The sequence below is a fragment of the Strigops habroptila genome, chromosome Z (assembly GCF_004027225.2).
Source record: "Strigops habroptila isolate Jane chromosome Z, bStrHab1.2.pri, whole genome shotgun sequence".
Classification (NCBI taxonomy): domain Eukaryota; kingdom Metazoa; phylum Chordata; class Aves; order Psittaciformes; family Psittacidae; genus Strigops; species Strigops habroptila.
In genome coordinates, this window is record NC_044302.2 from 22,432,197 (window position 1) to 22,459,953 (window position 27,757).

At 45.4% G+C, this 27,757-nt stretch overlaps 1 protein-coding gene across 4 annotated transcripts in view; it reads right to left on the reverse strand.

Moving 5' to 3' along the window:
• Nucleotides 1–27,757, reverse strand: part of LOC115619510 (ran-binding protein 10-like) — an 83,599-nt gene that overhangs the window by 8,389 nt on the left and 47,453 nt on the right. For 2 of the 4 annotated variants that reach the window (XM_030511880.1, XM_030511883.1), the window contains 9 exons: nt 21,978–22,000; nt 16,303–16,487; nt 10,782–10,894; nt 6,811–6,919; nt 5,666–5,814; nt 3,363–3,558; nt 2,214–2,338; nt 1,210–1,355; nt 611–722 (listed from right to left, as the gene is read on the reverse strand). In XM_030511880.1, the coding sequence (XP_030367740.1) occupies nt 611–722; nt 1,210–1,355; nt 2,214–2,338; nt 3,363–3,558; nt 5,666–5,814; nt 6,811–6,919; nt 10,782–10,894; nt 16,303–16,487; nt 21,978–22,000 (1,158 nt within the window). The remainder of the gene's footprint in view (nt 1–610; nt 723–1,209; nt 1,356–2,213; nt 2,339–3,362; nt 3,559–5,665; nt 5,815–6,810; nt 6,920–10,781; nt 10,895–16,302; nt 16,488–21,977; nt 22,001–27,757) is intronic. The other 2 variants (XM_030511881.1, XM_030511882.1) reach the window with 2 other exon arrangements.

The following is a 27,757-nucleotide window of genomic DNA, read 5'->3' on the forward strand; positions in this document are numbered from 1 at the left end:
GCACATGATGGGAACACACAGAGGCAATGCTTGAAGGGAAGACAAACCCTGCCCGCATTTAACTCTGCACGTTCAGCATGAGCTCAAAGGTAAGTGGAATTACGGCTCCCCTCTGCTTTACACCCAGCACTATGGAAAACTGCTTCACTTATGAGATACTGCAACAGAGCAACTGCATTTCCTGCCAGAAAGTAGGATGACGGCAGGACAAGATTCAGCCAACCAAAACAGCATGGAAAAGAGCTCTGGTAATGCCGGCAAAATGATTCAGGTGAGTTCAGAGCAAGAAGGAAGAGAAGCAGGAAATGTATCAAAAAGATCCTGGCTTCTTTAGTAAGCAGGGGAGGAAAATCCTAAGGAACATCCTTGGAAGCAGCATTAAGGAAAACGCAAGGAAGGGAGTAAAAAGAAGATTACATCAGAAGGATCCATTCTCTGTAGGCTTTCCTTCCTGCATCACTGCCCTGTCAGTCCCCAGCAACAGGAAGAGAGGCAAAGCTAAACACAAGTATTTCTGAGCTTTTCCTGACACTCACAGGCTTGCCTGACACAGGACAGCCCTTGAGAGGTATGTCCAGCGGGTAGCACTAACATAGGAACCAGGCCTTACCCAATATAGCACTATTAAGAGCAGCACACACGGGTTCCCTCTGGATTGGGTCCAGCTGTTGACCAACGGGGCAGTTCCAAGGATCTGAATAAGCTAACAAGCTGAATGCATCCTGTGTGAGAGAACAGAAAGGAACAGTAAGGTCATGCATGGCTGCAAACACACAGGAAAACCAGGTCCATCAGCTGGGGCACCTCCTGCCATCACCAAGGTGACAGGTGGCTACCTCCTGAAAAGAAGGGGCCTTTTTCTTCTTGGCAGCAAGGGACCACACTGGGCTATCAATATAGCAGATTAAAAAGGGTGTCCCCTCCACCTGGCAGGGGAGCCAGCACAGGAAGGCAGGTAGTCACCTGGAGAGAAGAGCACGCATGCAGTTTCTCCAGGAAGGCAGGCGGGAATTGTGCTGCTTCTCTCCTGTGCTGAGCATTGGGTCTAGATGCTCTGTGTTCACCAAGCTTTCACCTCTGATCCCCATGCAGGCCCCCTCTTCCTCACCAAGAGCAGAAGTGGGGGATACCCAGAGCTCTGCAAAGGAACCCACAACCCCAGTGCTGACCCACAGAACTGCTGTGATGCAGCACAAGGCCCAGGCTTACCTGAAGCATCTTTTTGTGCATTGTGTTCTTTCCGTATTCCCTGCAAAGCTGCTCGCTCAGAATCTGCAGCTCGCGTCCAAACTGGATCATTCGCTCCGTGGCAGCATGGTTCCCTCCACAGACCTGCCTCTGGGGGCAGCTGTCTTCTAGAGGAAAGGCAGAGGAGAAGTAACAACTGTCTTTCATTCCCCACCGTTGCCCACTCTGTGACATGACACCCATAAACTCCTTCCCCTTATGGAGCAGGTAGCTGATCTCCACTCTGAGTTTATCCCACTGGAAGCTTTCTGTGATCCCTGAACTGCAAAAGCCAGCAGTATTTTTTCATAGCACCTTTTAGGTACAGGGAAAACTTGAGTTCAGTTTGTTTAATGCCTGAGGATTAGCTACACATCAAGTCTTCTGACAAAATCATGGGAGCTTGCAGCTCCAGCCATGTTTCCCCTTTATGTGTGTAGTATAGTGCACACAACATGGAAACTCCTGGTCTAACCAATCCCAGACTCCAAAAACTTTCAGTCAGAGATGCTAACACCACCAACTTCCCCGAACTGGTTGCCCACAAGACCCACTCTAACTGGAGGAATCCCCAGTTTCATCCTCTCCCTTCCAGCTAAAGCATCCACGAACATGACAGTTGTAGCTGACCACACTGTGCTGAGAACACTTTGTGACTGGGCATCAGCCACCTTTGCACAGCTTTGTTCAGTTTCTCAGCTGGCAGAAGTGCCAGGATTGCTTTAAGCTGGTTTCATGACTGGAGCTGAACAACCTTTTGACTCCTATTGCTTTCCCTGCTCCACATCACGAGCACTGCTGAGACTACGAAAAGCCAGACCTAGTTTAGTTCTAGGACAGATTCATCTTCCCTGTGAAACATGCACCTTGAGAATTTCATTCACTGGGGTGGGTATGTGTTTTTTTCCACACAATCCAATTACAATCCAACTCTCAATACCAACTCTTTCTATTACCCTTTACCCTTCCTGCCTCTGAGGCCCTACCCATGCTGGATTCATCTGTCTGCAGGATCTCTTCATGTTTGTAGGTGCCATTCATTATCCTGGTAGATGAATTTTCCAGGACACCATTAGGGTAATGCTCAGCTTCCATTTCCATCTCACTGTCACTGAGGTGAAAGGAAGAAAGAAAAGTTAGAGGTGGGTCCATGCACACCCCATGAATTCCAACAAGGCCAAGGGCAAGTTCCTGCATTTGGGTTGGAGCAATCCCAAACACAAATACAGGCTGGATGGAGACTGGATGGAGCAGCTCTGAGGAGAAGGACTTAGGGGTGCTGGGTGATGGGAAGCTCCCCGTGACCCGGCTTCAGTGTGCGCTTGAGCCCAGATCCTCCCACATGTGCTAGGCTGCATCCCCAGAGCATGAGCAGCAGGTCAAGGGAGGGGATTCTCCCCCTTTATTGTGCTCTGGGGAGAACCCCCCCCGCTACAGTCCTGTGTCCAGCTCTGGGGCAACAACACAAGAAGGACGTGGAGCTCTGGGAGCGAGTCCAAAGGAGGCCACAGAGATGCTGTGAGGGTTCAAGCAGCTCTGCTCTGGAGACAGGCTGAGAGAGCTGGGCTTGTTCAGCCTGGAGAAGAGAAGGCCCCGGAAAGACCTTTCCGCAGCTCCCAGTGCCCAAAGGGGCTGACAAGATACCTGTAGATGGGCTTTTGACAAGGACCTGTAGGGACAGGACAAGGGCGAATGGCTTTAACCTGACAGAGGGGAGACTGAGATGAGACTGGAAGAAGTTCTTCCCTGTGAGGGTGGTGAGGCCCTGGCACAGGTTGCCCAGAGAAGCTGTGGCTGCCCCATCCCTGGCAGTGTTCCAGGCCAGGTTGGACGGGGCTTGGAGCAACCTGGTCTAGTGGAAGGTGTCCCTGCCTGTGGCAGGGGGTTGGAACTGGATGATCTTTAAGATCCCTTCCCACACAAACCAGTCTGATTCTGTGAGCCTCTAAGCCTAAGCCAGAGCAAGGGAACTGGAAAAGGCTTGTTTCTGCTGGGAATAGTAGTGATCTTGTAGATAATTCTGCTGTTCAAAAGAGCAGGACAGATGCTTTTCTGGCTCCTCAGAAATGAGACTCAGAAAGAGCCCTCTCCCGCCATCTCATCCTTCTCAGGCATCTACAAAGGAAAAAAAATACCTGGTTTCTTGATTACTCGTGCTACTGTGCTGCTGAGATTTTGTAGAATCTGTAGAATTGGACTCTGAGTAGTTCACAGATGAGGGGGAGGAGGAAGAGGAAGATGAAGATGATGAACTCAGTGTTGGGTATTTACTGTGACTCTGTTTGCTTTTCGTGGACACGACTCCATTGCTACAGGTTGGACTATCTGCTCCTGAAAGTCAAGAGGAAAGTGAAAAATGAGACCAGAATGACGTTATCACTATACTGTGAAGCCAACGATTTAGCAAAAGAGCTGGCCCCAAAGGAAGAAAGCAAAATAACACTGCAGAGCTTCAATTATGGTTTATTGTTCTTAAATCCAGTGCGGCTTAGAGAAAACATAGATGAATATGGAAGGAACCCCACTGCTCATCAGCAACATCTGAGCTGAAGGAAGTTCTAAAACCAGGCTGTAAATAAAAAGCTGGGCAGAAACAGCTCTGGTATAGAAATTATTGTTGAAATATGAAGCATGGATGGTTTGTAAAGAAGTTTACGAACTCTCTTCTCACAAAACCAAATATTTCTCATAAACTCTCTAACCAGAAAAACTATGAAAACATAGGTGAAAACTGGGCAACAAGGAGAACTCTTTGCAAGAACTTGCCAGGCTTTCCACAACCTATCTTACATTAGGGGTATACTTGATTCACACAACACTCAGCAAATAAGAACAATCCTTTTAAAAATCACAAGCTTCAGGAGAACAGACATCACTAAAAGGAGAGTCAGGCTTGAAATCTCAACTGCTCCCCCTCCAAAAGATGCCTAAAAGCTGTGGAACTCACTGACACAGGACAAAACCCCTTAGTCATTACTGCAAGTTTTATATGGATTCAGAAAGGACTGGCTAAACTTACAGGGGCTATTTAATATCAAGACAACTGCGAACCACTAGGGTCTCAAACAATAATTTGGAAGAACCTCATTATGTTTTTTCTGCCTTCATATATTCTCCCCTAGGCAACCACTATTGACCACAGTATCTTGGCTAGATGATGGGACCTGGCATGGCTGTTCTTCCAGAAATAGTGATATATCCAAATTCATCAGCTGATCACACAGTTATATTTATAGCTAGGGAATTTATTTCTGTTTCTATCATGACAACACAGAGATTCAAACAAGGAGCAATTTTGTGCATTTTAATGACAAAGATGCAGCAGACTCTGCACAACAGTTCTACTTAACGTTTGAAATATGCACTGATGAAATGATCACTATTTTCAAAGCACAAGGTCTGACAGAGAGAACGGTGAAGGTGATGTCCCATGGATGGAGACATGTACATATGAATGCTGCCTTCTGCTGCAGATGTAGGCATTTCCTCGTTGAAAACAGGTATTACCAAGAGCTTTTATGGACTGATGGGATGATTCTGACTATCTAGTCAGAGATACATACCCAGGGTTCTTCACTACACAATACAGGAAAACAAAGATACTGGCTTAGGAAGGTGAATGACAGCCCAGAGACATTCAAGTACTTGTCTTCCTTTCCCTTCAGTGTTTGCCTGTCCACAGCAGTGGGAATAAAGAAACAAAATACACTTATATGGCTGTGAGCAGCTCAAGCCTCAGTGAAGCAGGTCTGAGTGTTTTCAGGGGCTCTGCAGGTCATACTCCCTGGCCCACTCCATCTTCAAAGCCACAGTCAATAATTACCTAGGGAACATATCTTGGGTGTCCTGGTTTATCTTGTTCTACTTCAAATCCTGAAGTTTAATTTCCCTAACTGCAAAGAGTTGATGCTCAAGAGATGGGTTTTGCAGGAACAGAACTGTTCCCTTCTCACATGCTTAGAGCTTGCAAGGCAAAGCCCACGGGGCAGGGAGACGCTCTCATGAAAAGCAACCCTCCTAACCTTTCACTCAGTTAGCCAGAACTGAGCAGCATCTACTGCTCGGTTCTTACTAGAAAGCAATTCTTTTGCAAACTCCAAGGTTCAGGAACAGGCTTTGTTTTCCAGACCTCCTCGTACAGCTCTGTCAGTGGAACACCGAGTCACTAGTGGCTGCACGAGAAGGCCACCTTCAAAACCTTCTTTATTGTGAAAATACCTGCTATGCAGACAATTGTCAGTGGAAAATAACTAATGCAAAACTAATTCTGCAACCGTGCAGAGACACCTATGATCACGTATCTCCTCCCAGCTGGTTATCAGAAAGGAAAGGAGCATTCATAGAATAATGCACAGAAAATAGCAGGTAAGGTAACACACAACCATGTCCACCTTTGACATTTGCTGTTCTCACTACAAGACACAGAGAACACACTTACCGGTACTATGAACGTGTGAGTTGTTTGATCCATGTCTAGGACTTAAGCTGGGGGACCCGGGGTAACTGTCCTGGGATCTCGGGCTGCGGGCACTGAAACAACGGACTTCACTGTCTGTCCCATTCACCATCTCCACAAACTGCCGACACCTGATGCCACAGGAGGGAAGAATGAGAAGAAGCTGCATGACAGCCAGGATGCTCTGCACTGAGGCTTCCTCAGTTACCAAGTGGAGAACTTCTGGAAACTGCATAAGAGTTAAACTTCTTGACTTTCAAAAGACATTCCAGACACCTGGTACCCATGTATTGCAAGTGCTCTGATAATGCTATAGGAGGAAGGAGCTCGGAAACTTCAACTTTGAAGTTAATGAATGTTGAGACATTCCCAAAAAGCAAGCTTATTTCCATTGTGGTAAGAATAAACTGTTCCTTTACAGCATGCTTTCATCTCCACCACCTCTGCAGGTACTCCAAAATTCTATTGTGGGTTGTATTTTTTTCAGATAGAAGATACTAAATCTGCCAAACATCATAGTTCCCCCACTATTCCATAAGCCTGGAAATACTGGCCAATGGAAAACAGAGAAGTAAGGGTAAAAAAATGCAATATCCACAGGGATAGTGAGGACAACTCCTCATTTAGCTTTACTGGGAATTGTCCTTATATGCCTCAGAAGGCTGGGGAGAGCCACTCTGTACAGCTGGAAGAACTGGGACACATAAGCTCTTTTTCCCTTTAAACTCTTCCCCAGACAGCCTTTTCTATACCTCTGCCTTTCTAGGAAACTTCACAGTGACTGCCACGTGCTCCAGTGTTGTAAGATCTCCACAAGACAAGTAAAGACCATCTGTGAAGGAGCAGAAACTCCTTCACAGAGCTAAAATTTCACCTACCTCTGCCTGACCTTACAAGGCAAAGCCATATCAGGTCTGAGCAGCAACAACAGGGCTAAGTCTACATTGCTACAAGCACTGTGCAAAGGACTGAACCTCCGTCCTCTCCCACCTGCTCCCGAAGGGAATCTCAAACAATCCGAATTCAGACCAAGGTGTGCAGCCAGACTGGATGGCTGCACAGCCTCTTTCTTCTCTCCTTCATCTACACATTTCAGCATTAGGGAGTATAAAGCTATTCATACTTACTTTAACATGAAGAGCAGGTTGGGGTTATGTTCTAGGAGGCCAGGATAGAGCTGCTGGGTGGCTTCTATAGCCTCTCCCACTCTGCCTGCTAACACTAGCTTCTGTATTCCTGAAAGCAAAAGGAGACCCATTGACACACAGGACTGGCCAACAAGATCGGCCAGAGGAATTGTCTCACATATGCCACATGGCTCCCCACTACCACCTTGCATAAGGTCTAGGGAGAACTGGGGACCACATCTTGCTTGTTATGGATCAGGGTGAGGAAAAGCCTGTGAAAATGAGGGAGACTCTGTTAGTAGCTCAGAAACACCAAGAGTAGAAGGATCTGAAGGAGAATTAGGAATGTGCTGAGGTGGAGTGCTTCAGGACTTTTGTCCTTTAGTCCCAGAGCCATGGAAAGAAAGCAGGACACGACAATTTCAGAGGTCATCACCAAGAACATAGAAAAGGAGAAGGTCATCAGGAGTAGTCAGCATGGATTCACCAAGGGTAAATCTTGCTTGACCAAACTGATAGCCTTCTATGATGATGTGGCAGGATGGGTTGATGAAGGGAGAGCAGTGGATATTATCTACCTCGACCTCAGCAAGGCTTTTAACACTGTCTCACATAACATCCTGGTAGGTAAGCTTAGGAAATACAGGTCAGATGAATGGACAGTGAGGTGAATCAAAAACTGGCTGAATGGCAGAGCTCAGAGGGTTCAGCGGAGTAGAATCCAGTTGGAGGCCTGTAGTCAGTGGTGTTCCCCAGGGGTCAATACTGGCTCCAGTCTTATTCAACTTGTTTATCAATGACCTGGATGAAGGGCTAGAGTGTTGCCTCAGCAAACTTGCTGATGATACGAAGCTGGGGGCAGTGGCTAACAAACCTGAAGGCTGTGCTGCCATTCAGTGGGACCTCAATAGGCTGGAGAGAAACCCAGTGAGGTTCAACAAGGGAAAGTGCAGGGTCCTGCACCTGGGAAGGAAGAACCCCAAGCACCAGCACAGGCTGGGTCCTAACCTACTAGAGAGCAGTACAGCTGAGAAAGACCTGGGACTGTTGGTAGATGGTAAGTTGACTATGAGCCAGCAGTGTGCCCTTGAGCCAGGAGGGACAAGAGTACCCTGGGGTGCATTGGGAGGAGTGTGGCCAGCAGTCAAGGGAGGTGATCCTCCCCCTCTAACTCTGCTCTGGAGAGGCCGCATCTGGAGAACTGTGTCCAGCCCTGGGCTCCTCAGTATAAGAGAGACAAGGAGCTACTGGAGAGAGTCCAGGGGAGGGCCACAGGGATGATCAGGGGTCTGGAGAATCTCGCTTATGAGGAGAGATTGCAGGAGCTGGGCTTGTTTAGTCTAAAGAGCAGACTGAGAGGGGATCATTAATTATATCATCATCATTAACACAGGTAAGTATCTCAAAGATGGGTGCCAGAAGGATGGTGCCAGACTCTTTTCAGTGGTGCTCAGTGACAGGGCAAGGAGCAATGGCCATAAACTAAAAGATAAGTTCGACCTCAACATGAGGAAGAACAACTTTCCACTGAGGGTGGCAGAGCCCTGGAACAGGCTGCCCACGGGGGTCGTGGAGTCTCCCTGTCTGGAGACATTCAAGACCTGCCTGGTTCCTGTGTGACCTGCTCTAGGCGGCCCTGCTTTGGCAGAGGGTTGGACTGGATGATCTCCAGAGGTCCCTTTCAAACCTAATGATTCTGTGGTTCTGTGAAGACTGCAGGTCACCCCCATATTACATCCTCTGGCTGGTTCACACTTGGAAGTGTATGTATGGCTGAGCATCAGACAAGCAGAGTATTCTTAGAGGGTCTGTGGGCTTAAACCACAGCCCAGTGCTGTTTCCCCCATATCCCTACCTCTAAGTAGAAGTAGTTATACCAACAAAACTGGGTTCCTGCAAGTCAGGAACCTCAAAGCACTGAAATAACACCTGAACTTGGCCTGCAATAAGGATGTGGCATCTGTAAGCCAGCTCCAAGAATCAGCTACTGAGCAAGCTAGAAAGAGCTCAATGAGTTGTATGATCTCTGAGGTGCAAAGATACAAGGCAGAAGCCAGCTATGATCCTGGGTGTTCATGGCTCACATATGTTCCTTCAGTGGGCCAGAAGACACAAGTGCAAGACCCAACCTGAGATCCCACCCCTGAACACTCAGAGAAGCTGCTGATCTACAGAGGTTCACATTTTATTTTTTTCTAAGTGTCCTTAAAACTACAAATACACTGCATTTCCTTCTCTGTTTTTCCAGGACTCCTTACAAACAACAGAGAGAAGGTTTTGGATCACCTGTGAGGTGCCCTAATGACAGCAAGCCGTGACTTTTTCAAGTCACGAGCAGTTGAAAGCCCAGCCTGGAAATCCATATTAGTGACCCCCAGTAATAATGTGCAATGACTAGTCTTGGCTCCCATGTCTCAATGTTTATCTGCTTGTCATCATAGCTGAAAGCTAAAACCAAAGAGGTGGTTCTCACACCAACGTGTGTTGCACTCCTTCATTTCACTCTCCGTTTCATGTCTCACTGCTTTTAGCAGCTCTCTTCTTTGCCTTGTTTGGCAACTCTCACAGATGTCATTGCTTTCTTATTTCCCCCTCTCTTTGTTTTCCCATCTCTGTATTCCTCACACCTTTTATTTGAGCCCCAGCTTCAGAGCTTCTCCATCTGCCTCATCACCTGTCCTCAGACAAACAAGACTGCACAGCCTTGCGTGCCTCCAGAAGGCTTTGCCACCAAAACCCACACCAGCAGAACACTGAACTCAGGGCTGCACAATGCATGACCTGGAAAGCAAAAAGCCCATCAGCACTACCAGCCAGCAGCTACAAGTTATTGTGGGTACTAAGCAGAGTTCTCAGATGAACCTGAATGCTGGCTAAGAACATGTAATGTATGGAGAGTGAGCTGCAAAGGGGCACGATGCTCCCCATGCATAACAGTCACATGAGGAATGGTTCACAAAGGGAAGGGAAACTACAGAGCGGGATGTAGCCTGTAGTCAACAGCCAGTAGAATGCAGAAAACACACCAATGTTCTGTGACTCTGCAGGCTGAGCCTGGGAATAGAAAAGCTAAAAAAAAAATAAAAAAATATAAAGGCAAACCAAAAAGACAGCAGGAGAAAGCCAAAAGCCCTTTCAGCCTCCCCAGCTGAGACAGAAGCTGCTCTGGAGGAAACAGCAGAAACCAAACCAGGCAGTGAATGCAAATCCTTCACCTAGTGCAAGCTAAACACACTGGCTGCAAGTTTGCAAAATCTTCAATATGCAAAGAACTTTCATGAAAACAAAATGTGTGAAGGGTCTGGAAAGTTTGTTAAGTCTGGAAGCTGCAGTCAAAATAAATCGATATGTCTGGGTCCCTATGAGCAGGCTAAGGAAACTAATAACCCAAAATGCTAATAATCCAAACCCAAAAGGATCTTTGCTGCACAGTGACCTCAGTTCAGGTAAAGTCCAAGGTAACTGTTCTATGCTCCACTGATTTGACACTACCTCCAAGAAAGCACCTTAGATACTACATTTAGCCTGATGTGTGAAACTGCTGGACTCAAAGCTGAGAGTCACTTCATAACTTCCAGGATTCAGCTACTTATTTTCAACAAGACTGGGGAAAATTAACCAAGTTGATCAGACAATTTTGCACACTCTACACTGCCAGGCATGCAGGTCAGTGCTCAGAGCAGACAGGCAAAGGAAAGAATAGGGCAGTTCTTCAGGCAAAGAGGGCAGAGGATGGAAGGGACACAGTGATGATGGGAAAAGTGCTCCCAGCAGTGGTCCCCAAGTTCTGCTGACCCACAGGCACCAACGTTGAGTCAGCAGTGTGCTCTGGACAGCTTTGGAGTAACTTTTCTGCATGGAGTCATGGCGTAACTTTTCTGCTTCCACAGCACTCCATTCCTCTGCAGAGTCCTCAACGTAACACATGGCCAGTGCGCCATGCTTTGGGAACAACTACCCAAGAGACTTACTTTGTCTATTCTTTATTGAGGTCTGTTCTTCCTGGATTGTGGTGTCTGTGATTCTGGCAAAGGCAGTTGCTGTTGAACAGTACCCATGATGAACCAAATACGATGAAACCATACTAGAAAATAGAAAAATAAAAACAGATGAAGAGACATTGGTAAAACAGGGTAATCCACTGGAGAAAAAAAAAAATAAACACAACAGAAATTGCAATTGCAGTGACCAAATTCAGCTTACTCAGGACATAACCAGGGTTCAGAGAAGTGTAAATTTACAAGATAGGCACCTGCTCCTCAGCAAACAGGAGGGAGGCTCTAAATTCATCTTACAGGAGGTGGGGGAGAATAACGAAAAATTAAAGACTCCCAGTTCATACACGCTATTTATTTATTTCGTGCCTGCTGACCGGGGTCACTTGTAAGGGCTCAGTACTGCATCCAGTGACATCCTATAGAGACATCACATCCGAACCTCAGAGAGGCTCATGGCTTTCAAGTAGACCTCAAAAATAAAAGATTCTGGTCCTGAATTACTTCCACCACTTATTTTGCCAGCAATCCTATCTCTAGTAGTTAAATCTCCTTATGAATTCTACGCATTCACAGATACTTTATCTGCTGATTTACAATGAGTAGCCCATCAGCATTGATTTTACAAACATTTTCACATTTTAAAGTTGTATTTTAAAAAATGTTGGGGGGGGAGGAGGAGGCAGCATCACTGTAGAAAACAAACACAACAAAGCGTCTTTCTGAACAGGCTGTTTCTAAGGCACTTCTGCTTCCCAGGATATGGTGGTTAAATGTTAATGCTCACCAGATTTTAACAAAACCTAAAAAGCCAGCACAGCCTTTCAAAGCTTCTAGTGATAAATCTCAAAATAGGCTTCTCATGATGAAGCTGCTATTAATCTGACTAAGTCGCAGCTCAAAACCCATGTTCAACTTGGCTACTCTCAGTACAAGAAAGAAGTATTTTATGAGTCAGCAATCATGACAGGCATAACATTGTAAGCACGTGTGTATTTTTAAAACTTGCTATAAAAGCAAGTGCTTCTCATCAGGGTTGGTCCAAGACATGCCTTTTGCCCTTGGCATGGCACAGACAGGCAGACCCAAGTGCATCCCTCTTGCTGTCAAGCTCAGCAGCCAGGTCATCCTGGCTCAGCCAGGCTGAAACACTGAACACCATGATCCAGGCTTGCAGGAATGGAGGGGAAAAGGCAACTCTTGCTCTAGTGTAATTCAGTAGCCAGAGTCAGAGGCTGCAAAAATTTAAATGCTCTACAAAGCTGCACAAAACCAGTCATTTTTACCAGGGAAAGGAAAAAACACTCCAGTGCTGCAGGAGCCTGTGCTACCAACGTACTAAAACATCTAAAACTAAGCTTGACAGACCAGTGCTCTCACCCACTGCAGGTCCTTTTATGTTCGAAGATGCAGGACACACTTTTTTCTGAACAAGTCACCTTTTGAGCACTAGGAACCAATTATTTTCATTTAAATATCAATTAAACCCTTCCTTCTCTTTGGCTGCTTTCCAAAAGCAGATCTTGTCTTTCCAAAGCCTGACAAGACGCATTGCAAAGAATGAAATGACTCTACTGTGTCAACAGTACAGTACATCAGAATGAAAATGAACATTAAAGTCAATGCCAGTTGTTACATCTCATCCATGCTGGGTCAGACCAAACACCCTATGGCCCAGTGCTTGGACTTCCTAACTGGGAAAAACAAATGCTTAGGGAAAAATAAAGGCACACATGAAATATACTTTTCCTTTCCAGCTTTCAGTGATCAGTCAGATAGCTCCTATCCTAGTGGTGGAATCTCACTCCATCTTAGCTCTGATAGATTTTTCTTTATTATAACTTCTTCAGTCACTTTTTGGATCCATGCTGTTTTCATGGTATTTTATGGCAGAGAGTGTGAAAAAAACCCTCCTTTATTCTTTCTAAATGTGCCATCTTCACTTAAAATCATAGAATCAACCAGCTTGGAAAAGACCTTAAGGATCGAGTCCAACGTCTACCACAGCACTGGCACGGCCACCACTAAACCATGTCACTAATGGCCTCATCTACATGGTTTGTGAACACTTCCAGGGATGGGGACTCCACCACTGCTCTGGGCAGCCTGTTACAATGCCTCACCACCCTTTGGGGAAGGAATTGTTCCTCATCTCCAGTCTAAACTTCCCCTGGCGCAGCTTGAGGCTGTTTCCTCTTATCCTATCACTTGTTCCTTGAGAGAAGAGGCCAGCCACCTCCTGGCTCCATCCTCCTGCCAGGTAGTTGTAGAGAGTGATAAGGTCCCCCTTGAACCTTCTCTTCTCCAGACTAAACCCCTCCAGGTCCCTCAGCTGTTCCTCATCACACTTGTGCTCCAGGCCCTTCACCAGCCCCGTTGCCCTTCTCTGGACCAGCTCCAGCACCTCAATGCCTCTCTTGTAGCGAGGGGCCAGAACTGAATACAGGATTTGAGGTGTGGCCTCACCAGTGCCCAGTACAGGGGAACAATCAGTGCCCTGGCCCTGCTGGCCACACTAGTGCTGACACAGGCCAGGATGCTTTTGGCCTTCTCGACTGCCTGGGCACAAGTTGGCTCTTGTTCAGCTCTGTCAATCAGCACCCCCAGGCCCTTTTCCATGAGGAGCTTTGCAGCCACTCTTCCCCAAGCCTGGAGTGTTGCATGGGGTTGTTGTGGGCCAAGTGAAGGAAATGGCACTTCGCCTTGTTGAACCTCATACCACTGGCCACAGCCCATTAACCCAGCCTGTCTAGATCTCTCTGCAGAGCCTCTCCACTCTCCAGCAGATCAACACTTCCACCCAACCTGGTGTCATTTGCAAACTTACTGAGGGGGCACTTGATCCCCTTATGCCCCTTCAGTAAGTTGGTAAATGATACCAGGTTAAAAAGATAAAGACATTAAACAGAACTGGCCCCAGTACCAAGCCCTGGGGAACACCACTTGTGACTGGCCACCAACAGATTTAACTCCATTCACCACCAATCTTTGGGCTCAGCCATCCAGACAGTTTTTTATCCAGTGAAGAGTACACCATCCAAGCCATGAGCAGCCAGTTTCTCCAGGAGAATGCTGTTGGAAACTGTCAAAGGCTTTACTAAAGTCTAGGTAGACAACATCCACAGCCTTTCCCTCATCCACTAAGCAGATCACCTTGCTATAGAAGGTCACTTGATGTCCTTTAATTCTTGCAGTATAATTGTTCCTTCATCACCTTCTAAAGGCTATTCAAGACATTTTTTTCACACTTCTGCCTTACCCCTCACAATTGTGTCCTTCAAAGCTGTATATTTGTTCCGGGCCTTACACCCACCCCATACCCACCCACCCTATGTGCAAAGGCACATCCTGCTTTGGGTTTTTTTTCATTATTTTCTCACTTCTATTACATACTTTTGGAGAGAACCAAAACATCACATTAACGGTGCACCACACATTCATACAGCGACAATTATTTCTGGCCTCTGTATTTCCCCTGACAAATCCTTGAATTACCTTCTTTCCCTGCTTTTTACCAAAAAGCAAAACAAAACAAAAAAAAAAAAGAGCTGACATTTCTGTGTAATGATTCATCATAACCCAAAGATCTCATTCCTTCCTGGAAGAGTCCCTTCTTCCCATCCATTTCTTAACATCCTCAACACCACAGACACCACCAGCATGCATCCAAGCCTCTCTACAGTCTTGTCCTTCCAGAGTGACAATCTCTTACCCACTTATTCCCTCTTTTGTCTCTTAAACAACTCATAATCCACATTGGACATTAGCCCCTGACTGCATAGGCCCCCCGTAGTTTGCAGCAAGGGAACTTCTCAAAAGCCTTTTGGACTTCCAAGATGAAGACAGCAGCCCAACAACCATATCAATGTGTCTGCAGGCTCCTCTTTGCAAAACCCACATCCTATTTCTCCATGTGCCCAACACATCTACACTTCAGCAGAGCTTTTACACATTTGTCCAAGTCAGACATCAAGGTTCTCTCAGCCCATCGGTGCCTGACTCTCTTCTGAAACCCTTCATGAAACATGGCACCACACACACCATCCTCCCCCTCTCTTGACCCAAGGCAGTTTGGAGAGAAACTTTGATCCACAGCCACAAGTTCACCTGTTTTCTCCTTAAGTCTCATTAGGACTCTAGGCAAATATCTGATCCCAGAGACTTTCTTCACTCACCTATTTCTTCCAGTGCTTCTTTGACAGACACTTCAATACCAGACACAAGTTCTGCCAAGTCCCTCACAAAGAAGCGTTCCAGCACGACAACCTACCTGATTTCTGGACACACAGGCAAGGAATTCAACTGCACATGGTCTTATCCTCCCCAAGGTCTCTTTTTATACTGCAGTCTTCCTATAGGCCCTACAAACTCTCTGGCAGGCCTCCTGTTTCTTATTTTTGTGAAGAAAGATATTATTATTATTTTCAATAGCTTCTGCTAGTTGTTTTTCAAAGGTTTTGCTGGCTGCCCTGAATTATCTGCAAATATCCAAATACAAGACTAACAGAAAACAAGAACGATCGCATGGATGCGATCATCAATGCATCTAAGTCTCCTGGATGACAGTGACCAGTATCAGCTGTTTAGAGAAAGAATATAATAAAAAGGTGAAACATAGAGTTCTCTGTAATCAGAGATAGAAGCAACAGCCATAGACCTGGGGGTTTAAAATATAACTATGGAATTGGTCTCTGTGAATTACTGTGAATATTTAAATGTGTATCTTTTAAAATCTACTTATACTTAAACTTCCACTACTTCTTGCAGCAGCAAGTCCCGCAGTTTCAGTGAAAAAATTGTTTTTAAGCGAGAAGATGCTTTTTCTCTAGTTCTTGTGGTTTGAGAAACAGTGAATAATCACTTTCTAGTCATGCCCTTCATGGTGTGAATGACTGACAACAGACAACTACAGTCCACCTTCCTCAATTACCTGTTTCCAAGCTGTGGAGCCTTAATCACTTCTGTGTTTCTTCAGGCAGAAGGTACTCGTGACCTCTGACAACTCTTGTTAATTGTTCTCATCAAGTTCCACTCAATCCTTTTTGCCATTCGAAATGCATTCAATATTCATACATTTACAAAGTGCCATAACTGTGTTTTCAGTTAAGTTGGGTGTGGAAACCTTTGGTTTAGGCTATTTCTTGCTCTTTCATTTCTCAGTTCAGCTGACTTACATACTGGCTTTTCTCCTATGTTAGAGTTTTTATGGTGTCCTTTTCCCTCCCCTTCCCCCAGTGCATCACCTCAAAGTGTATGTTCTTCCATTCCTACAAGCTTTCATGCAGTCTTTGGCTGAAAACTTCTCCCATATCTTTTACCTTTGAAACAGCAGCAATCTACATAGGAAAGACTATCAAACAACAAAACAGAGGGTAAAACAAATTGAGCAAAATGCACTGCCTGGCAATTTTTGCCATAAGAATGCATAAATTAGCATTCAAAAAGTATTTATAGCCTAACAGAATGGAGGAAGCTGAACACCAAAACAGTGACTTACTTCTGCAGCATGGCTTGCCACTCGCCTAATCTGTCTCCTATGGGAAACCGCTTAATGGTGCTCTGAATCTTCGCTCGCCACTCCCTCATGTAGTCCTCAATGTCGAACACAAATGGCTGCTGCCCAAAGTTGGCATCGACTATCTCTCCTGGAGTCTGGAGACCCACTGTAGGGTAAAGATTTGACTGGGAAGGAAGAAAAAAAAAAAACCTCTATTAAACCCAGCTTTCTGCTCCAGTTACATGGTTTGGTTAAGACAGAAATGCTACTCTTTACATTGAAAAATGTACTGGACTAGGGAGGAGCAACATCCCTTTAGGGACCTCTCAAGGAACCTCACAACTTACTGTGCAGTTATTGAAAACTATTGCATAAAACTAGAGCCATGGGTTCAATCTCCCAGCAGTCAGTGATTGCTGCCATGGCTGCTGCCCATGGCCTGTCCATTTCCTGGCTCAGTTTTCTAAGCAATTTCTACCAAAATTCAAGAGCCAGCAGCTAATAATAATAATAGTAAGAAGATCAACATCAAGAATAACAAAAATGAAAGGGGCATTATGTCAATCCACAGATCTATGTGTTCTCCACTTTTTTGTCAGATTTCTCTTACTCCTTGGCAGCTGCTCTCTGAATATTTTACATCTCTGATGACAAGGGAATGGCTGGTAATGGAGTTCTGAGGTTAAGTCTTTGATGGTCCCAAGACTGCAAGTCATCCATACAAGAAATTTCACTGCTGATAGATGAATTTCATTTTAAGAACAAGCCTATGGATCCAAATGGAAGCTTTCATCCACCACCAGAATATGGGGAAAACAAAAAATTACCACTGTGAAAATACCTCTAAAATTCAGCCAATAATTCTGCTTATTGGCAGAATTATGATGATCTAATCGAGAACAGGTAGTCAAAGTCTATCTAGAAGTTCTCTGAATTCAGGCTCTTTTAAGTTTCTGGATACAAACTGAATCCCCAAGCCAGTTAAGTGTGGGGAAAAGAGAAATAGCATCAGAAAAGGTTTAGGGGTGCCTGGTTCTCATCACTCTGGATCACACTTTCTAAAAGCATGTTCCATTCACTGTTCTGTTATTTTTCTGCAGCACAAATTACTTTTTTGTTTGCAACACAAACTTCACTAATCCTCTGCTTCAGAGCATCTGCTATAGCTCACAAGGTTCAGGGAGAAATCTCTCCCATGCTGCTCACTCACTGTTTGGTGTTGGGTTTTCTCACTTTGCTCTGACACGCTGGATACTGACCCAGCCAGAAACCAGACACTGGCCAAGGCACATGGACATCTGCAGTGAAATTAGAGTCTGGAAGGTGCCTGGTTGTGGTATCTTGCTCATGGTGGAACCCATGTCAGCCATTAGATCAGCGGAAGGGCAGACCTCTCCGTCTAGCGAGATCTACTACCGCGGGGTAGCCGGTCATCCTAAAGGAAGCCTAAGTTCTCTCCTCCTCTATAGTTAGGGGCATGGGTTTCCCTGCAGTTATCTGGAACATTTATTCAACTCTTTTTTCACTATTGCAGAAACTAAGACACTGGCAACATCACGGATTGCCCCCTGAAACATTGCTGTGGATTTCACTTTTTACTAATGTATTAATGAGGCGGAACTCAGTAGAATCCTAATCCCATTGGCAAAAATGGAGCTAGCATGATTTGGGAAGAGATTACTTCTCCCTGCTTTCACTGGCATGGCTACATCTGCAGTACCATACTTGGTTCCCCACCTCCACATTTACATCCCCAGGACAAGCAAAATGCACAAATGGGGCCCAGCAGGGTTCTGCTATGGTGGCAAGAGGGTTGGAGTGCATAGCACGTAAGAAGAGGCTGAGGGAATTACCCTGGAGAAGTCAAAAGCGAAAATCTAACTGCAAGTCTTCCACTCCCAAAAGGGATGTGATAAAAAAGATGGAGACAGATTCTTCTCAAGGGTATTCAGTGAAAGGACAATGGGCACAAGCTGCAGCCAGGGAAATTTTGATGGGACATAAGGAAGAAATTTTTCCTTGTAAGGATGATTAAGGACCAGAACAGATTTCTAAAGAGGCCGAAGCACTTCTGTTCTCTGAGATTTTCAAAACTCAACTGGATAAGGTCCTGACAAACCTCCTCTACCTTTGAAATGATCAAATCTCAAAAAAACAAAGGAAAAAACATGAATCTATAAATAGAGGCTGGAAATGCGGATGACCGCATCATTGCTGACTCAGCACACCTCCTCCTTTCCTATTCTCACACCAAGGAAGTTGCTGGGTTAGAGGTGTGCAAAGAAAACAACACCATGGCACAGGAAGAGCTACCAGAGGAAAATGCTGTGTTTAAAGTCAGTCTCTCCTCTTTCAAACCTTGCTGACAAGGAAATATCTGTAACAAGGGATCAGATCTTTTTCGCAGTCCATAATGTCAACTTCTTTATTAACTTAGCTTTTTAGTATTATGAACCCAAGGACATCCAAAGCTAGGAATCAGACACCCAAAATACTTGGAAGGTAGAAGTAAAAACCTCCAAGTTACAACATATCACATATTTTTCAGCCAGTCTGTGGTGTGTTCATCTTTGAGGAGAAGCTGCCCATCCCCAACTGCTCTCAAATCACCTCCAAGTTAAAATTCCATTTTTCACATGTGAGACGTGTCCTCTCTGGTTAGCAACTGTTGGAACTACACATATCCCCACCACCCTGCCAGATGCAGGGAGACATCACCCCAGAGCCCACTGACCAGGCAGATGCTTCTCCTGCCAGGCTCTTCATACATTCCCTGTAACATCTGGACCACCTCTTGCCTCTGATGTTGGTTAGCTGCTCACAGCTTCCTACTTCATTTTGACTTGGTTTTTAACCCCCTTGTCTCTTTGGATGCCTGCAATCCCACCCTGGGCTCTTCCACATCCTGCTTTTCCACATTTCAGCAAACTGTCATGCAGGATGAACCTCATATGGGCTTGTGTAAATAAGAGAGTTGGGCTTCAGGATTGGCTTAAACTGGTATAAAAGGGAAAAATCCCTCTGTGGGATATTCCCTTCTATTTGCAAGCAGTTACTTTTGCATTAATTTCAGCCTACGCTAATCCCTCACAGTATTTTCATAGAAATGCAAAGACTCTTTAGAGGGAATGGAAAAAAGCTGAAGCAAATACATTTCACCGTGTGAGACTTATCACAACAAAATGTGGCTTTCAGCTGAAAGTATCCATTCCAACTTCCTAATATTGCGAATATTGCTAAATATTGTCTTCATCATTTGCCTCAAAAAGGGGAATTTTGCAATAAGCACTTCAAGGAAACAATTTCTAGACTGGTATAATGTTTTGAAGGGTCAAATTAATTCCTTGTGTAATCTCATAGACATGCCAACCCTAAAAGTTATTTAAGCTTAAAAGGTGTAAAAGTGATGGGGCCTACTAGCCATGCTTCTCACTGATGTGTGTACCAGTCAGCTTCACCGCACTGCCTGGAGTATAAGAAAAAGCTTTCTTTCTACAGCCCCTTCCTGGAGGATTTCAGGAGCTAGCTATGGAACAGAGCCAGAGCCAAAACTGTGTGTCAAGCTGCTCAAAGCAGAGAACCCCAAGGTCACTCAGTTGGGGCTGCTGCTTCTGTTCCTGCTTGCAGTTCAATTTTTAGACTGTGACTTTAGCAGGTGAAGAACACATTACTTTGCATAACCTTCATAAGATGGATGTTTTCTCTTCTTTACCTTACACGTGTACATTGTGTTCAAGCCTGGATGAAAAATACCACTTGCAAGTTATACCAGCTTCCAATTCCCTACTACCTCAAGACTTCTATAGTCTCTGACAATAGTCATTATATTTAAACCAAAAGTCTGTCTTGAGTTTGGTATCCGCTTCTTCAGGAAAGGGCAGCAACCCAAACTGGTTGGAAGAACAACAAAGAAGCCACGGACCAAGGGAGCAGAAAGGGCCAGAAAAGGATATGGAATACAGAGGCGCCTGCAAGGGTGATAGAAGAAGACAGGAATTCAAGGGAAGGATACTGGAAAAGGGTAACAGGACTGAGGGACTGATGAAAATCAGGTGCAGCCAACACAACAGCCATTTAGCACATGAAGAGGAATGTCCAAAACCCACATTGGGGCAGAAGTCTGCTATTCTTCCTCGCATCCAGAGTCAGAAGGCCAAACGACCCACTCAAGTGTTTCTAAACCTCTTTTTAAAGAGAAATTATCTCATGGAGGATAATTACCAATAGCAGGAGGCCTATAGAGCCACTGTTTTCCTTCCTGTCCCACAGTAACAGTTACGGATCAGCTGCTGCTGTAAGAGCCAGAAGGACATTTCCATGGAAAACAGCCCAGCCAACTGGGTGGTGAAAGGCATAGAGATACTCTTCAACCTTCAAATTGGAGACCCTGCCACAAGGCATTCGAATAGCTGATCTGCAAAACCACCTGATCAGGTCTTCTTCCAGTTTAACACTAAACCAGCATCTCCTCTGCACAGGACACACAGAGAAGCATGAGACCCTGTAAGGATGACCTGGTGAGATCAAGAAACAGCAGGATGGGGGATGCCCTGGGCTCAGTGAGCCTGGGAACCAAGGAAAAAGCTGTATTGACAGCTGATGTGAAAAGGCAAATTAAATAACTGGAACATCTTTCAGCACAAACACTGGCTGGGATATGGGAGAGACTGGTAAAGCCATACACCCCATTGGGAAGGCGAACAGAGAGTGGTAGGCACTATTTCTCACAACACAAAAATTAGAGGAACAAAATACATTTTTTGGCAGGAGGTGCCAGACAGAGAAGAGCAAGCTTTCTTCCACACGGTGCAGAAGTCAGCCAAGAAAATCAGCACTTTGGAGGCCTAAGTTATGGAAAATAATGAATTCCTCAGAGGAAATTCACTTAGGGTTTTTAAGTACAAAGACAGGAGTGCAACCTCAGGGACAGAAAGTTCTTTGTATGAGGGAAGTGGGTGCAGTAGATGTATTGGTGTATGTCTGACCTACTTTTATCTTCTTTTCCTAAACATCTGCTCCTTGTTTAGGAACACTTGAGTCTGAAAAAGAGCAACCATGGTTTTGCTCATGACCCACTGCAAAAGTCGTGCTTTCCTGCTTTCTGACTAGATGCTGTTGCTTGGTGTAACTCAGCTGGTGCCAGTGCACTCAAGAGTAGTTTGGTATTAGTTGGTGAATCAGAGGACTAACTATCAGCCCCACATGGATGCCAAATACATTCCTCCAGTGATTCCATGAGCTGGTTACTCATGGTGGGAGAAGGCTTGTCAAAAACCTGTGTGATGAGCATGCACGCTACAGCCAGCCTGATGATGGAACATATGAGAGGCTACTCAATAGCTTTGCACATACACTCCCCACAGTCAAAGCTGCATTGGGAAGACATTGACCTGTAATGAAGTTTGAATCCTTGCTTTAATTCCAGGAGAAGGATCCCTCACCGCCTCTAGAGGATGCCTCACACTCTAGAGGTGGTGAGGAATGAGAGGAGGCATGTGAGTAGCCCACAAACCCAGGCACAGGACTACGAAGTCACAGAAAAAGGAGCATCCACATCTTTCAGTAATGCTTTACCATTTCTTTAACAAGAATCAAACAGAATCACACTACACACACTCTTCCCCCTCCCTTTTGTTTGCATCCATAGTTGAAATACTGAAAAGAGGTGTACTTACAGGGAGGTCTGTAAAGGCTATACCTGTGGGGGGAAAAATATTAGAATTAAAAAGACAAAGGATTTTCTTCCTGCTTGGCTACATCCTTAACATGTTACAAAACGCTGCTGTGTTTCAGTAACTCTCAGCTCTGACCCTGCTCTTCCCGACTTTTTGTATCTAGAAGTAACCTCCTTCCCCAGACCCCTTCTCTGCAAGGTTTTGCATCTGGGGAAGGGCTCAGGGAAAAGGCTAAATGTTTCTGACATCTGCCCCAAAAATTTGATTTTCTAAAAGGCAGCTCCTCTTTCCTTTGCTTCTCCCTCTGTTACTATGAAGGAACTGTTTTCATGACTCACTTTGGCTTTACAAACAGAGGTGTACTGTAACACTGCTTTGGTTTAGGCTACAACCAGTTCTTACTAGCCAGAGAGACAGAAATGAACATTCAAAACTTTGCATTACTGCTGGGGAAGAGCCTTGCAACAGGACCCAAGAGCACCGGCGAAACAGTGTGCCAAGAACAGCCGCATTCTCAACTACACTGCTACAGTTCCAAGTAGAAGAGATGGAAAAGAAGTCTACAGTTTCCCTTTTCATTTACATTTAGCATGCCAGAAAAGAGATGCTGAGACGAAGGCAGCCACTGCCTAGGATGGCTGACAGAGTTGTGGCCAAAAACAACGCTCAGCTAGCATCAGGCTACCCCTGGGCACAGCTCTGCAATGCTAGTCATCTGCAAGGCCAGCAGGTCAAGGAAGGAGATTCTGTCCCTCTGCTACACTCTGGGGAGACACCCCCCCTGCTACAGTCCTGCATCTAGCTCTAGGGCAACAAGACAAGAAGGATGTGGAGCTCTTGGAGCAGGTCCAGAGGAGGCAACAGAGATGCCGTGAGGGCTGGAGCAGCTCTGCTCTGGAGACAGGCTGACAGAGCTGGGCTTGTTCAGCCTGGAGAAGAGAAGGCTCCAGGGAGACCTTAGAGCAGCTCCAGTGTCTAAAAGGGGCTACAAGAAAGCTGAAGAGTGGCTTTGGACAAGGGCCTGTAGGGACAGGACAAGGGAGAATGGCTTTAACCTGACAAAGGGGAGATTGAGAGGAGATCTTAGGCAGAAGTTCTTCCCTGTGAGGGTGCTGAGGCCCTGGCACAGGTTGCCCAGAGAACCTGTGGCTGCCCCATCCCTGGCAGTGTTCAAGGCCAGGTTGGAAGGGGCTTGAAGCAATCTGGTCTAGCAGAAGGTGTTCCTGCCTATGGCAGGGGGTTGGAACTGGTTGAGCTTTAAAGTCCCTTCCAACCCAAACCAGTCTGAGACTCCATGAAATATTTACTGTTTGATACAGCACAGATTCAAAATCAAATTCTCTGGAAAAAAATCATTAGTATTTTACTAAATAAATAGCCAACATGGTTTCATTAACATGATGGCAGCTTGGACCTCGTCCCAGTGCAAACTACTCTCTGATTCTATAAATAAACTTATTACATTGCCTTTAAATTAAGGCATTTGTATGTTTTGCACCCTGTTACATAACTAAGTAAAAGTTTAAAGCCATTCCTATTTATCCTGTCACTACCTATCCTTGTAAAAAGTGCCTCTCCAGATTTCTTGTCAGCCCCCTTTAGGTACTGGTCTCCCTCCTCTCACCCATTTCTCTCTCTTTCTCTCCCAATTCACCCTCACCACACTTCCAACCACATCTCATCATGTTTTTTACTGCCAGGACTCTGCTCAGAACTTGTCAAAAGCATTTTATCAGCAGCCAGAAGACATTCAAGGCATATTCCAGAACAGGGAATTTAGACTACGTATGATGTCACAGTTTTTGTGCGATGTCTCCAGAGTTCAATACTTAGCTTCAACAATAACATCCAGAATTTTGATAACCAAGAAAACAGTTCTTATACCATGCTCATGATGGATCTGATTAAATAGAAAAATATGGAGACAATGGAAGATTATAGTTAAGCAACAGGAGAAAATGTAAAGAAAACAAAAGGGATGTCTAATTAACATATGAAAAGGAGAGGATTGAAAAGGTGAAGAGAGAAATGGTGAAGAGGGAATATCATCTTTAGGGAAAGACAAAGCTACTGCAATTCTGTTAAAAATGACAAGTTCAAATGCCCAGAGGCAGGGCACTGGAACCCTGCTGCCAAGCTAACTGGCACCACAAAGGGACTGACTGTCTCATGAATATTTCTGATATCTGCAGCAGTATTACACAATGACCTCATTTCTTAAGACAAGACATATACAGCTTCAGGGGCTTTATGTCAAGGAACATCAAGAAAAAAGCACATTCATCCCCTTCCAGGTAAACCTTGGGTGTACACAACCCAAAAATGAGATTCTCAGGTTAGCATTAAGTATCATGAAATGTTCAAGATCTTCAAGGATATGCTTCCACCAGTGCAGAAAGCATTCAGGCTTTCAAATAAACCATTGTTCCCGCCTCCATCTGCTCTTAGTTCCTCTGCTGACAACTGCCTCACCTCCTCTCTTAAATCTATCTGTTCTGTGCTCCTGAGAAGCTGTGTAACAGACTGTGATTCGTGGCCCATGGGACTCCTCTCCTCAGCATTCACTGGGGAGCACTTCTCTTGAATGCTGTGTTTCTTTATCAGTAGCACCACTGGCACTTAACAACAGTCTTCCTGGGTGAGGTTTTCTTTCTTTGTAAAAAGACAGTACAATGTTGCAGCAGCTTTTGTGGCATCTGCCCAGCAATGACGATGGTCTGCTACTCCGTAGTACTTCCATCACTCTGTCTCCTCTAACTACATCATCTCTCATCTCTGAGTACAACCATTATGCCACTACAGCTCAAAGAGTGGCTGGTACACAAATGAGCCAGTTGTGAACACTCAGGAGAGTCTCCTACCTATAATCTTCTCATACATCTCAAGTCTTGTACTATACATCTGAAAGCTGAAGAGGACACCCAGCAGACAGCAATGTTTTTATTTAATGCTGTTCTCTAAGCATAGCGTAACTTAATTCCCTTCCTTTCCTGTTTCTTCCCACTGACATTGCTCACTGCTGAGGTAGGCTGCTCACCACGGGATCATTCAATGGCACATTAGAAAACACAGCTTTTCATCCCAAAAGCCCATCTTTGAAGTAAAAGGAGCACTAAAAATCAAGAAAGAAAGACCAGGTAACTTCACTTCTATAAAGATCTCCAAACATCCCAAACAAAACAAATCCAGGTCCAGGACATCAGGCAAAGAATTTGAGGATGGTAATGACACTGAACTATGCTCTGTGCCTGGCTTCATCTGCACAGAGACCCAGGCATCGGACAGCCCTGGGAATAGAGCAGAGGAAAGAGCAAGAGACAATTTCTAGAACACCCCTTCTACTCTGCAGACTCCTGTAGAAATTAAAAAGAAATTAAGAAGAAATTAAATTTCAAACAAACTAATCTGTATTCATTAAACAGAAGACCTGGCCTCTTCCTGACTGTCATGCTTTCATTGAGGTCAAAAGCAACGGCACTGTCAGGCCGAAAAATGGTGAAGCTGGAAAATTACCCCCTCCAACAAAGGAAAACAGCAAGCACGAGCCACTGCACTACTTCTGTGCAAACACACACTAAACATCAAGGACAGCAACTAAAAGGAGAGATTTTGTGAAATCTTTTTAACCATTTCAGTATCTTAGTCACTGTTGTATGGGGAACTTTTCTCATTCCTAAGTGACAGTTCCTGCTCTATACCATCAGCAGTTGCTTTCACACCTCTGCCTGTCCTCCCAGTACCTGACTGGCAAGGGCAACATCCACAGATTATAAACTAAATTTAGAACAATCTAGGTAATAGAAATCTGAGCAATTAACTAATTGCCCAGACTACAAATGACTCCTAGTGTCTTCAGCAGTGACTGATCGCACCAGGTAGTAAACCACAAGTCTTCACTAGGACACCCCCAGCACCACACATGATCTGACTGATAAACAGTCATAATTTCAAAAAAGAAGCCAGATTAAACTCTCAGCTCTCAGAAGCTCCCCACTGGGATCCTGATCAATGCTCCATTTATACAACTAGAATGTTAAAAATAAGTCTCAAAAGATGCTCCAAGAATGGAAACCTCCTGACCTGTTGCAAAGCATCAGGACTAGCTGCTGAATGCAGTGTCATAGACTCAATTGAGAATGCTTCTCAGAAAGCACGTGCCTCATTTCCTGACAACCATCAAAAAAATGGGGTGAACGAAATTAGAGGAAAACTGTAAAAACCTTTCCCTAAAAAGTTCTTTCTGCAGGAGCACCAGACCTCCCTGCATCTGCCTCAAAGGAAGGATTCTTCTTGAGATTTGAGGGTGCAAAACCCACATCTCAGATCCATATCCCTGACACACCTCTAGCATAGTGTGCTACCTTCAAAGAATCACACACTGGCTGAGGTTGGAGGCATCATCATCTGGTCCAACTCCTCTGCGCAAGCAAGGCCACCCACAGCTGGTTGCCCAGGACCATGTCAGATGACTTCTGAAAATCTTCAAGGAGACTTCATGACTCCTCTGGGCAATCTGTGCTAATGTTCAGTCACCCTCATAGTTAAAGTGTCTCCTGATGCTCAGAGGGAACCTCCTGTGTTTCAGTTTACGCTCATGGCTTCTCATCCTGGCACTAGGCACCACTGAGTCTGGCGCTCTCTGTTTTGCACCCTTCCTTCAGGTATCTACACATATTGATGACATTCCCCTGAGACTTCTCTTCACCAACCTGAACAGCCCCAGCTCTCTCAGCCTTTCCCCTCCTTGGACAGATCATAGAATCACAGAGTGGTCTGGGTTGGAAGGGACGTTAAAGCTCAACCAGTTCCAACCCCCTGCCGTAGGCAAGAACACCTTCTGCTAGACCAGGTTGCTCCAAGCCCCGTCCAGCCTGGCCTTGAACACTGCCAGGGATGGGGCAGCCACAGCTTCTCTGGGCAACCTGTGCCAGGGCCTCAGCACCCTCACAGGGAAGAATTTCTGCCTAAGATCTCCTCTCAATCTCCCCTTTGTCAGGTTAAAGCCATTCCCCCTTGTCCTGTCCCTACAGGCCCTTGTCCAAAGCCCCTCTCCAGGTTTCTTGTAGCCCGTTTAGGCACTGGAGCTGCTCTAAGGTCTCCCTGGAGCCTCCTCTTCTCCAGGCTGAACAAGCCCAGCTCTGTCAGCCTGTCTCCAGAGCAGAGCTGCTCCAGCCCTCGCAGCAACTTCGTGGCCTCCTCTGGACTCGCTCCAAGAGCTCCACATCCGTCTTGTCGCCTCAGAGCTGGACGCAGGACTGTAGGGGGTGATCTCCCCCGAGCACAGTAGAGGGGCAGAATCCCCTCCCAGTCCCAGAGGGGCAGAATCCCCTCCCAGTCCCAGATGCTCCAGTGCTTTCATCATCTTGGCAGGCCTCTGCTGAACTCTCTCCAGCACGTCCATCTCTCTCCAATACCAGGGTGCCCAGTACTTTTTCCAAGAGTTCACCAGAAATTACACACTCTCCACCACACTCCAATCCCACTCCTTCCTTCAGCCCAGCCAGTAACTCAAAATAACTTTTGTTCTGTTGAATGCTTTAAGTAGGGTATTTTTCTACCAGTTACTTCATCTTGAATTCAACAAAGTAGAACTGACACAGCAAGGAGAAGCAAAGGAAAGGAGTGCTTGTCCCTGCCCAACCAAATGAATTCCAGCACAAAAAGTGAGATGAACTTATCAAAACTGCATGTCTTCTATGACCAAAAAAACCCACAAGAATTTATCTGGGGTGGAGAATATGTCATCCAAGTGAAAGATATTTTAAGTGAAAACAGCCACA